The following is an 11,346-nucleotide window of genomic DNA, read 5'->3' as shown; positions in this document are numbered from 1 at the left end:
AAGCTCCTTTCGTATACTCAAAGGTAGTACTCGATATTTCCAGAATGTAAGCCTAATCACAAGATGTGCAGTAGCTGTCGCGGTGTAAAGAAGTACAATGGACAGGGCATGTAGTCCTCTTGATTCGGGAGTAACGAAAGGGAGCGAAATACGCTGAAGGAATAGTATTAAACAATCGTTGGTCGAATAGGTACAGAAGTCTTGTGCTAAGCTGAAGCTGCGCTTGCATATAGACATTAAAAAGGGATTGTAAGCAAAAGCAAGAAGAGCGCTCTCAGTTACCCTTCCAGTTCCCCGGACGCAACATGCGATCTTCCTTTCCGTAAACACTGACATCCCTCACAATAGCAATGAATCGGCGGTGGTTCTCCTTAGACCCACCAATGCGAGGACGGAAGATCTTCAGCAAGTCGCTGCTAAGAATACCAGCAGCCGGGATAGCGGCGTGGATCTCTCCAGCGGTGGGGAAGGTCTGGTTCCCAGAGACAGGCGTGGACATGCGTGCCTGGCGTTTCGTGGGGTCCTCGGGGCTGCTGGCGCGACTTCCAGCAGGTCGGCCTGCCATGGGACTGGCGGCGCGAGAGCCTTGCGGAGTACCACTACGGGAACCCATCGGCGGGTTGAGCTTCAGCTTCTTGATCTTGCCACTCTCAGTCATCTCTGCTCCGGATCCGACGCCGGTGTCGACGTCGCTACCAGATCCTGCACCTCCGGGGTTGTTGGCGCGCACACGCTTCTTGCCAGTCTAGATTAGTTAGCATATCCTGGGACGGTCGTTGTAGGATTGGAATTGCTTCACATACTTGCAGCGCCGAGGGAGAGATCGGGCGCGATGGCGGCTGGGATGAAATGTGAGGAAGGTTCTTGACCTTCTTTCGAGAAGTGTCGGTGCCGCTGGCGTCGGAGCCGTTGGGCGATCCAAGTCTCTTCCGAGACCCAGCGGCTTTCTTCAAAGCGTCTGTATGTTTGGGCCGACCAGATGGTGTGTTGTTGCCCTTGCTGGAGGCTGCGGAGTCTTTCTGGTTCTTTTCTTCCTCTGCCTTCTTTCGCTCTTCTTCTTTGGCGCGTTCGGTCTCGCTGTCGTCGGAGCTCTAGAGTGGAGGTTTAAATCAGCTTGGGTTCGATCACACTAGGGGCACACCATGACATACCTCCTCATCCGAGTATGGGTTAGCATCAGAACCACTGCTGTAATCGTAGTTCCTTTCCCGCTTCTTCAGTGCCTTGCGAACACCCTTGCCCAGTACGCGTCGAGCCTCTCGCTCTCGCTTCTCTCGAACTTCTTCTGCGTCGTATTCCTTCTCATCCTTGAGGTTGAACACATTAGCCTTGAGCTGGTCTTCCTTAATTCGTTTTTCAGCGTCTTTGGCATCTTCATCTTCGTTGAACAGGTCATCATGCTCCTCGTCATCGGCGAAGCGATCTTCTTCGAAATCCATCTCACCGGCCTCAAGTCCCTCGCCCTTGCCCGCCTGTGCGGCTTGCTTTCCGGCATAGACTTTGCGCTGCTTGGCATATGTCTCTAGTTCTTTCTCTTGTTCCATTTGCTGCTGCTTTTCCATGAACCATCGGGGGTCTTTCACTCTCTTGGCCATGAATTTCTCGGCCTCTTCGATCGTCAGAGCCTTGAACTGACTCTTCGCGTTGAATTTGTACCACTTTTCAGCCGGGATCATTCGCATCTTGCCGTTTTCCATGACGAACACTGCATGGGTTTCAGACAAAGCTGCCTCGTAGTTTCCAACCCAAGTGTGTTGATTATCGAAATCCTCCAGGTGCCAGGGCAAAGCCTCTTCGTACTTGATCCGTGCTCTTGCGATCTCCTCGGGGGTCATGTCCGACTTGAAAACTTGCTGTGTCTTCTGCTTGGGGGCATTTGGACGTTTCGAGGTCGAGCCGAGGGCCGGTGCAATTTGAGCGAGGTTCTGGGCGCGCTCTTTCTCGCGGGCGTCCTTTCGGGCATCATAAGCTTCACGTTCAGCTGCGTCCATCGGCTCACCATCGATCTCAGTTCTGCCTGCATTGGGATCGTTCGTTCGCGAACGCGGGTCGCGGCGGTGGAGTCGCACGGGCCGTGTGAATTGAGATTCATCTCGGGGATCAACGCTCTTCTTCGAGGCGAATCGCGCAACATGGTGTTTCAGTCCCTCCATCAGAGCTCGCTTTGTCGTCACGACGGGGTAGTCGCGGTATGTGTTGCTGAGCAGAGGTCCGCTGAATCCGTTTGCTGACATCTCATTGTTTGAAAGCTCGATCATGGGCCGCTCTGACTGGAACACGGACGCCGCAGACTCTGATGGGCGCGTGGGAAGTGTTTTCGTAGCTGTCCTGTAGCCACCCACCGCCGAGGTGGCTGCTTTGGGGAGAGGCCGTCTTTTGGGTCGAACAAGGGGATCAGCGGCTTTGGGGCGACGCATTCGCAGCGGTGCGCCATTTGGTCCGGTTGGGGTCCGAGCATTGGAGGGATTCGTTGGGGTCGACATGATGGCGAACTGAAGCGGTTGTGTGAGAACCGTTTGGGGTCGGCGAGAGAATGAAGAGAACAAATGGAAAGCTTTTGGTCTCTCTCTCGCGCGACAAGAGAAGGTGATGGACGGGAGAAAGAGGGTGTCAGACAATCAATGGACATTGACGATGTCACACTTCACCGCAGTGACAGCATGCTTAGCTAATCAGATTTTGGCCATGACTGAATGGTCTTTGTATCTCATCTACTTTTTTATTCATAATGAATGTTTCTATTCACGGGTTATTGAGTCTTCTCTAATGTAGCTCAAGTGAATGTAATTAGTATGGAATTAATCTGGGGCAGATAGTTGCGATTCCCGAAATATATCCAGATTCCCTACTCTTACCATATAAAAAGAAGTATCACTCTAGTGTGCCGGGATTCATGGCGTTCAAAGATTTCCCAAGTAGTTCATGTAGCCTACTTCCAGCGCTCGTCCAGAACTGAGGGAACAACTACGTACTATGTGCACATCCACTCCAAGGATGACACCAGATGTCCTGTTCCATTACCTCCAAGGGTTATACGTAGAGGTTTGCAAGGTTATATACCTCATCTACACGAGAACATTGGAAGAAACAATGATAGAATGCACACGCTGATTTAGACATAGATCAAATTAAAAATGTGGAAGGGACTTCGAGATTCACCAGTGAACTCCCTCCCTAGGCTATATACCACTCAGGGTTCTACAATTCTACCGCGCGGAGCGCAGGAACCCAACCACTCCACGACAGTATCCCACCAGCTCAGCCAAGCGCTTGCCCTCTGACTCTTGCTCCTGGGCCCAAGATGCCAGAGCACCTTGCAACAGACGATACTCGGGCTCATCACGGTGGGAACTTAAGCCAACAGTGTCGGCATGGATCTTCAAGAACACCGCCATCCAAGCATTGACTAATTCAAAGTCTCTCTTGGATTTCAGACGACACGTCAGGGCAGTAACGAAATCAGAGAGCTCGGAGTGCCCATCGCGCACCCGGGGATCCAAGGAGCGGATCTCAAGATCGGCCTTGGCCGGGGACAGGGACTTGAGATGATCGACAAATGAGTCGAAGTTGCCGGACTGGTGGCCAGAAGCCAAAGTGCGCGTGAAGGTAGACTGGATAGAGCCAGGGTTCTGGCCATTCTGCACCTTGGCGATTCGCAGTCGTTCGGCCTCGGCGCTCTTTGCCAGCGACCCGATGTCGCTGTCCAGCTCCGAGCCAGTTTGAGCTGAATCTGGACCACTTTTGTCGAGGAGAGAGGGAAGGAAGAAAGGAGCCTTCTCGGGAGCCTTGGGGGCTTCCTTGGGACGGTTGCGCTCCTGGAAAATTGTTAGCTGAGGATCAATGTCTCTGCAAGGAATATTTCTTACTCTGATGGTGTCCAAGTGAACAAGTGCCTGCCACCTGCTCTTGGGGACAAGACTCAGTGTCATCATATCCTTCGAAAGCTGGTCAGTTGTCAAAACTGGGCCATCGGTTTCGTCTTCCTCGGTCGGCTCGACGAAGGCTGCTTCAATCAGACCCGCACCGCCTTCTCCCGAAGTTGCCGGAAGACTAATGGATTCGATGGTGGTCTCATCCAGGTTCTTGGTGGAGATAGGCATGAAAAGACTGCGGTTACTCCAAAGACTGATGCCGATGCTTCCAGCGTGCGCAGTAGCAAGGAATTCACCTGTTGATGACATTGCCAGAGCAACACAAGTGCTCGATACGCGGAAGATATCCACCAAGTGAGCCGTGGGCAGATCCCACACTCGGACCACTGAGTCCATGGAGGCTGCGATGATCCAGCGTCCATCGTTGGAGAAAATAAAATCATTGACTTGGCCCACGCATCCCCAGAATTCACGGACGAGCTTCCTGGTCTCAAGATCGATCACGCGGATGGAGAGATCGTCGCAGCTGAATGCGACTAATTCACTCGCCTTGTTGTAACGGAGTCCAGTAATGGCGGTCATCGGATTCCAATCGAGCTCATCGATGAACTTTCCGGAGAGCAGGTCCCAAAACTACGCAAAAGTCAGCTACTGTCACACATTTGCAGCGAGAGAAGGAATCGAAAGGATCCGAAGGGAAAGCATACCTTGACTTTGCCGTCCAAGCCACAGCTGACGACGGTACGGTTCAGGCTGTCGACCATCAAACCGGTAACCGCCTTGGTGTGCTTGGAAGATACGGCTGCTGTGGCCAGCGCACCAACCTTAGAGCGTGAAGCTGGCAGACGAGCCGGGAAGCTCTGTCGGTGCTGGCCGGACTGCATGTTGAACATATCGATAGATCCTCCTGCAGATCCAATGACTGCAAAAGTTCCACAATGGGACACCGTCACACTCTGTGAATATAGATTAGCCGAGATCTCGAGAGAATTTCCGTGGCCAGTGGCTCAGCATACCTTGACTTCTGTTCCATCGCTTGTCGGGAATGCCCAGCGGCCTGCCTTCTTTTTACCCCAGAACCAGGTACGTGCAAATTTGTCACCTCGGTGACCAGTTACCACGCTTTCCCAGCCTGTTGTGTTAGAAGCATCGGCGTTTGTCACCTTTGGGTTTGACCAGATCGGGCCAGATGTAGTGATGCCCATTCCACCATCACGATTCAGGCTGCTAGAAATGCAAGTAATTTCAGGGGCTTTCAGCTCCTCGGATGACATGGGGCTTGATCCGGTCGATGGGCCTGCCTTCTTGGCCTTGCGCTCGAGGTTGCCCTGGGAGATCTCAGTGTGCTGGCTATCCTTGCGCAGACTGAGTCCCCAGAGGCTGCAGTCCTTGCTGGCACTCAGCAGCCACTTGCCGGACGAATCAGATCCGTCAGACGACCCGGGCAGGAAGTCAAGAGCGCTAACAGAGGCGGAGTGACCATTTCTGATATGAAGAGGCCGAGGAATCGGCGAGAAGGGGATGGTGTCAAAGATCCATGTCTTCAAGGAATTGTCGTCGCCCGAAGACACAATCACCGGCTGTCCATCCAGGAACTCGACACGGTTCGCACCCATGGCCCGTTCACCGCTCGAAACACGATGAGCCCCACGCAGGATACCCGCGATGCGACCTCCGTTGTTCAGGTCCCACATGGTAACGTCGCCGCTTCCACTCGAGACAGTAGCCATGATACCCGCACTGCGACCGTCATGGCCGGCACCCAGCCCGTCGCTTCTGAATGTAATGGATGTCACGGGAAGACCCCGGGAAGATGCATTCTTCAACTTCAAAACTAGTTGTCCAGAGCTGACATTCTGGATTGCGAGTGCGCCGCTCTTGTAGGCAACGGCGACAAGTGAGAGAGCTGGTGTAGGTTGAATGGCTGTCACAGGCCCAGCGTCAGGGGAGGTAGGGGGCAGCGTATGGATGAGTTTGCCGCTGCGTAGGTTCCAGATATCGATCGCACCGTCCGCTCGACCAACAAAGACCTTGTTGATATAGGTGGGCATGTTGCACATGACACCAGTGTAGGAGGAGCCCTGACCAGCCTGGGGTCGCATGCTGGCATAGTGCTCGTAAGTGCCTGTCTTCCAGACCTCAATGCCTCCAGCCCAACAGCCAACTACCCACGAACCGAAAACCACCAATCGCTCAATGGGGCCTTTCAGATCCGCCGGACCTGACAGAGCCGCGACCTTTTTACCACGCTTGAACACCCAGATTCCTCCGGTGGATTGCGAGCGAAGATGACCCCACGCCGCGAAAACCTTGTCCTGCCACGCACATGTTGCTGTAATAATCTCTGGAGTTTGCGGCCGACTTAAGAAGACCAGGTTCAGTCCTTTGCGCAGGTCGTATGTCTGCAGAGAGTGTCCCACAGAGGTCGTAATTTGGTAGGTCGATTTACCCAGGCGCACCGAGGTAAATGGCACCGGTGTTGGGGATACCAATCCTAATGTCTTTATCAAGGTAATCGTCAGTCAGAAGTCCAGATACCGATGGCTTGTCAACTTACGCGGAAAGGCGCGAAGATCTTTGAGCCTCGTTGTCCGACATTGGTGCCTTTGGAGACTCGCTTCTGTCGCTTGGCGATAGGAGCATTGACATTATCATTCACAGAAGGCATGTTTGGAATATATTCAGTCCAACGCCTATCTCCGACCTAGTCGCAAGTCTGTTTAAGCTCGGCTGGATCTTTTTTTTTTTTTGCTGTTTTTTTTCTGCCCCGCCCAGTCCTGCATGGTATTGACCGCCTTCTATTCTGGGGATAGGAGTATATTTGTACATGACGGACACTCGAGTATAGATGTGCAGTCCCAATCTAAGAATAAGATTATACAGATGAAAGGTCTGAGGGAAGTCGTCTTTTGGGCTTGGGGAGGATTTGCAATATCAGAGACTATACAACAGTGGCCATGGCTCCAATTTGAAATGACGTGCCCACATCTGTTCCTAGCAATGTGATATAAATGAGACCAGGCGTATAGATCTGATTAAGAATAGAAGAACAGAAATATCATGCTCCTAATATGCTCATCAAACATTATAACAGTCCTCTAGTATCCAAGTATAGGACCGGAAAGAGAGAAGAAAGAAGAAAGAAGGCCAAAAAGTATAGAAATCATCGCCAAGACACGGTGAACCTCTGCTCTCCGCCTACAGAATCCGGTGTCACTCGAGCTTCCTGCATAATTACGCCTTTCATCTTTATCTGTCATGTCCGTATGGCGGCATTAGACTATTGAATTGACGTATAATTTCAATTTCCTCCCATCGCCTGCAGCCCATATCTCCCCACAGTTTTGCCCCTCCTGTCCGTTGGGCCTTATCTCCCCAATGGCCAGCACCGAGCATAGCAACGGCTCAAATGCCGATGTGGACTCTCTGCGACTCCCCACGGGGCTCGCGTCGACGGCAGGTCCCCCATCGCCCGATCTGGGACCCGAATCCGACGATCAGACGCCTACAGGGCTCGTCCCCGAACCGACAACGCTGGTTTCGGCCAAGCCCACCCAGCACGGAAAATCGTCTCCTAGCCAGCCGGGGAAGGAGGCCTCCGAAGCCCGTACCATCGGTTTGATGGGACAATCCACACGCTCGTCGAGCCGTGCGCCCAGGAGGTTCAGTGGGAGCACTGCTGCCAGCACCGCCGCAAGCTCCATCAGCGAGATGGAATCGAGCTCCCTCAAGCCGTGGCGGATCGGTGTCTGTGCCTTGGATGTGAAAGCACGCAGCAAGCCGAGTCAGAATATCCTGACTCGGCTGCAATCCAGAGGCGACTTCGAGGTGATTGTCTTCGGAGACAAGGTGATCCTTGATGAAGCAGTGGAAAATTGGCCGGTGTGTGACTTCTTAGTCGCGTTCTTCTCGGATGGATTCCCGTTGGACAAGGCTATTGCGTATGCCAAGCTTCGGAAGCCTCTTTGTGTCAATGACCTACCCATGCAGAAGGTTCTGTGGGACAGACGACTCTGTCTGATGATCCTTGATCACATGGGCGTTCCCACCCCGAAGCGCATCGAGGTCAACCGCGATGGTGGTCCCGTGCTAGAGTCACCAGAACTGGGTCAGCACATTTACCAATTGACTGGTGTGAAACTCGAAGGCCCCGAGAGCGGAATCGGTGGCGGTGCCCCTCGAACCCAGAATGTCTCCATGTCGGAAGACGGAGAGGCTCTGATCGTCGATGGAAAGGTGTTCAAAAAGCCCTTTGTGGAAAAGCCCGTCAATGGCGAGGACCACAATATCCACATTTACTTCCCCAATGATCAACAGTATGGCGGAGGCGGAAGACGCCTGTTTCGAAAGGTGGGCAACAAAAGCTCTGAGTATGATCCCACACTTTCAGTTCCGAGGTCCGTGACGGAGAAAGATACCAGTTACCTGTATGAACAATTCCTCCGTGTTGACAATGCCGAGGATGTGAAGGCGTATACTGTTGGTCCCGATTTCTGTCACGCGGAAACGCGCAAATCACCCGTGGTGGACGGACTCGTTCGTCGCAATACTCACGGCAAGGAAATTCGATACATCACTAAACTCGGCAAAGAGGAGGCGGTGATCGCCTCTAAAATTTCCAATGGATTCGGCCAAAGAATCTGTGGCTTCGACATGCTCCGAGTCGGTGATAAGAGCTACGTCATTGATGTCAACGGCTGGAGTTTTGTCAAGGACAACAACGACTATTACGATAAATGTGCCAATATCCTCAGGGACATCTTCCTAAGCGAAAGACGGAAATGCGAAGGGGGACCTGAGCCTTCCGAGCCGCCATCCCCTGACATGGGCTCATCCAGAAGGAGCACAGTGGGGTCCCACCGACAGGCCTTGAAGACACTGTTGAAGTCACCTAGCACATCAAGGCTTTACGGTAGCCAGCCTCCCCACAAGGGCCACGAAAACCCTCCCTCTGAGGTTTCCACTGCCACTCCCTCGGTAGCTTCATCTTCCGGGGTAGAGGCTCCCGATGTCGGTGCTGCTCTCAGCAAGCTCAACTCTCGCGAAGGGCATACGACTTCCAGGGGCTTTAGTCCCTCGAACTCGAAATCCCCAGCTCTTTCAATTCAGCACGCAAACGAAGAAGCCCTTCCACCTCTTCCTGCTTCCAAACACTCCTGGAAACTGAAGGGAATGGTTGCGGTGATTCGGCACGCCGACCGAACTCCGAAACAGAAGTTCAAGTTTACCTTCCATAGTCAGCCATTTGTGAATCTTTTGAAGGGTCATCAGGAAGAGATAGTCATCAAGGGAGCAGCTGCATTGGCCAGTGTTTCCGATGCTGTCAAGGTGGCTATGGATCAGGGCCTAGAGGATATGGAGAAGCTGAAATTGCTTCGCACATCGTTAGAGAAGAAGGGTGGCTGGCCTGGGACCAAGGTACAGATCAAGCCCATGTTCCGGAAACGAAAGCCAGAGGAAATGAAAGAGCAGAGCACACCAGCCGATGCTCCCCCATTGCCTGAGGGCAAGGCTAGCGAGGAGCCCTTGTCGCCCGTGGAAGGAGAAACCCCGGAGAATGAGGAATTGCGCAGATCACAAACACGGAGTGATTCTATTTCAGGCGCTACCTTTTCTCGGTTCTCCGCCGCCGAGAACGACTTGATCCTGGACAAATTGCAACTTGTGATCAAGTGGGGTGGCGAGCCTACCCACGCTGCGCGTTACCAATCCCAGGATCTTGGATCAAACATGCGTGACGACCTGAAGCTGATGAACCGGGAAGCGTTGAACAACGTTCGGCTATTCACCAGCTCGGAGCGCAGAGTAAGCACTAGTGGTGAGTTTCAGATGCCTTTCTCCTTCGGTCTTTATACACAGTTAACTGACTTTGCTTACCAGCACAAATCTGGGCTTGCTCATTTTTGGACCAGAAGGATATTCCCGGGGACTTGATACAGGTTCGCAAGGACTTGCTCGACGACTCGAATGCCGCCAAAGATGTCATGGACAAGGTCAAGAAGAAGCTGAAATTGCTCTTGCGAGAAGGCTCGGCGCCATCACAGTTTGCCTGGCCCAAGGATGGTAACATTCCAGAGCCCTCGGTTGTGCTTTCTACGCTGGTTCAGTTGATGAAGTTCCACCGGAGTGTGATGCATCATAACTTTGAGAAGCTTGAGGGTTCACCGCACGCTTCCCCTGTTCCATCAAATGATCCTGAAAATCCGGCTCAGGCAGCTCCGAGTGATCCACAGTCGGACCATCCAGATATCGACAACATTCAAGGTCGCTGGTGTGCCGGTGAAGATCCTCGCCTCTTCAAAGAGCGATGGGAGAAGCTGTTCGCAGAGTTCTGTGACACCGAGAAGGTTGATCCCAGCAAGTTCTCTGAACTTTATGACAGCATGAAGTTCGATGCCCTCCACAACAGACAATTTTTGGAGTGGGTCTTCATGCCCCCAGACATTGGGCGTGATGACGATGATAAAGAGAGCATCAAAGGCAAGTGTGCAACCAAATCCGATGGAAGTCCAGACGGCAAATCTCAGGAGCCTGGAAGTGACAGGTCTGACGAGCCTCATACGTTTGCGCATCGGTTTGGATTGAGGAAGCGTCTGCAGGCGCTTGAATCCCTGCCGCACCTCCGGTCGCTCGATGACTCCTATGATCATTACTTCAAACTCTTTCCGGGCTCCAATTCTTCCAAATGTAAGATGGACGAGAGACTTTCGAAACTTCGGGAACTGTTCAAGCTGGCCAAGGTCTTGTTTGACTACGTGACACCCCAGGAATACGGTATCACCGACAGTGAGAAGTTGGAAATCGGACTTTTGACATCGCTTCCGTTGCTTCAGGAGATTGTTCGAGACTTGGAAGAGGTGCAAGCCTCACAGGATGCCAAATCTTTCTTCTACTTCACCAAGGAGTCCCACATTTACACCCTTCTGAACTGTATTCTGGAAGGTGGGATTCAGACCAAGATTGCCCGGAGTGCAATCCCGGAGCTCGACTACCTGTCTCAAATTTGCTTTGAACTATACGAAGCCCGCGATAGCGAGTCGGACTCTTATTCCTACTCCATTCGCATCTCGGTCAGCCCGGGATGCCACGCTTTCGACCCTCTCGATGTGCAACTCGACTCCCGACACTCCATCGGCTGCGCTCCTCGGCGAAGCCTGACGGCCCATCAAGACTGGAAGGAGGTCATTGAGACTCTCAAGGCGAAGTTCAATACGTGAGTGATTCCCCTGCTTAGGTGCCCCAGGACATCTTGCTAATTCATATATTTAGGGTGGAGCTGCCCAAAACATTCATTGCAGTGAACCTGAGTGATAAACACATCTCTCATGAGGAGGGCTCGCCCCGTGGCAGTTCCCCTGTGTGAGAAGATAACCCATGCTTTGGCAAAGTAATTGACGGTTGCTATTGAGGCGTTTGGGGAAATCTGTACAACTTGGGAGATGACTGTACTTTATGCTTTTGTACCTGTACGCGA

The 11,346-nt window shown here is 52.6% G+C and overlaps 3 protein-coding genes across 3 annotated transcripts; 1 reads left to right on the top strand and 2 right to left on the bottom strand.

Annotated features, from left to right (window-relative positions):
* Window positions 1-274: 274 nt before the first annotated feature.
* Window positions 275-2,483, bottom strand: N7506_005130 (transcription factor IIF subunit TFG1; the record flags this gene model as incomplete). Its single annotated transcript, XM_056954424.1, has 3 exons — window positions 275-745; window positions 804-1,091; window positions 1,152-2,483. The coding sequence occupies 3 exons, from the start codon at window positions 2,481-2,483 to the stop codon at window positions 275-277; spliced, it is 2,091 nt and encodes a 696-aa protein (XP_056813313.1).
* A 723-nt stretch (window positions 2,484-3,206) lies between these two features.
* N7506_005129 (rRNA-processing protein UTP21) lies at window positions 3,207-6,540 on the bottom strand (the record flags this gene model as incomplete). Its single annotated transcript, XM_056954423.1, has 5 exons — window positions 3,207-3,815; window positions 3,867-4,505; window positions 4,580-4,828; window positions 4,889-6,373; window positions 6,430-6,540. 5 exons carry the CDS (start codon window positions 6,538-6,540, stop codon window positions 3,207-3,209), a joined length of 3,093 nt encoding a protein of 1,030 aa, XP_056813312.1.
* Window positions 6,541-7,250: 710 nt separating this feature from the next.
* Window positions 7,251-11,235, top strand: N7506_005128 (inositol polyphosphate kinase VIP1; the record flags this gene model as incomplete). The annotated part of the gene is made up of 3 exons (XM_056954422.1): window positions 7,251-9,690; window positions 9,753-11,085; window positions 11,142-11,235. The coding sequence occupies 3 exons, from the start codon at window positions 7,251-7,253 to the stop codon at window positions 11,233-11,235; spliced, it is 3,867 nt and encodes a 1,288-aa protein (XP_056813311.1).
* Window positions 11,236-11,346: the final 111 nt, after the last annotated feature.

This window comes from Penicillium brevicompactum, assembly GCF_028827555.1.
Source record: "Penicillium brevicompactum strain IBT 35665 chromosome Unknown utg000003l_segment0_segment0, whole genome shotgun sequence".
Lineage (NCBI taxonomy): Eukaryota > Fungi > Ascomycota > Eurotiomycetes > Eurotiales > Aspergillaceae > Penicillium > Penicillium brevicompactum.
Note: the sequence above shows the minus strand (reverse complement) of the source record. Positions and strands in the feature narration are given on the sequence as shown.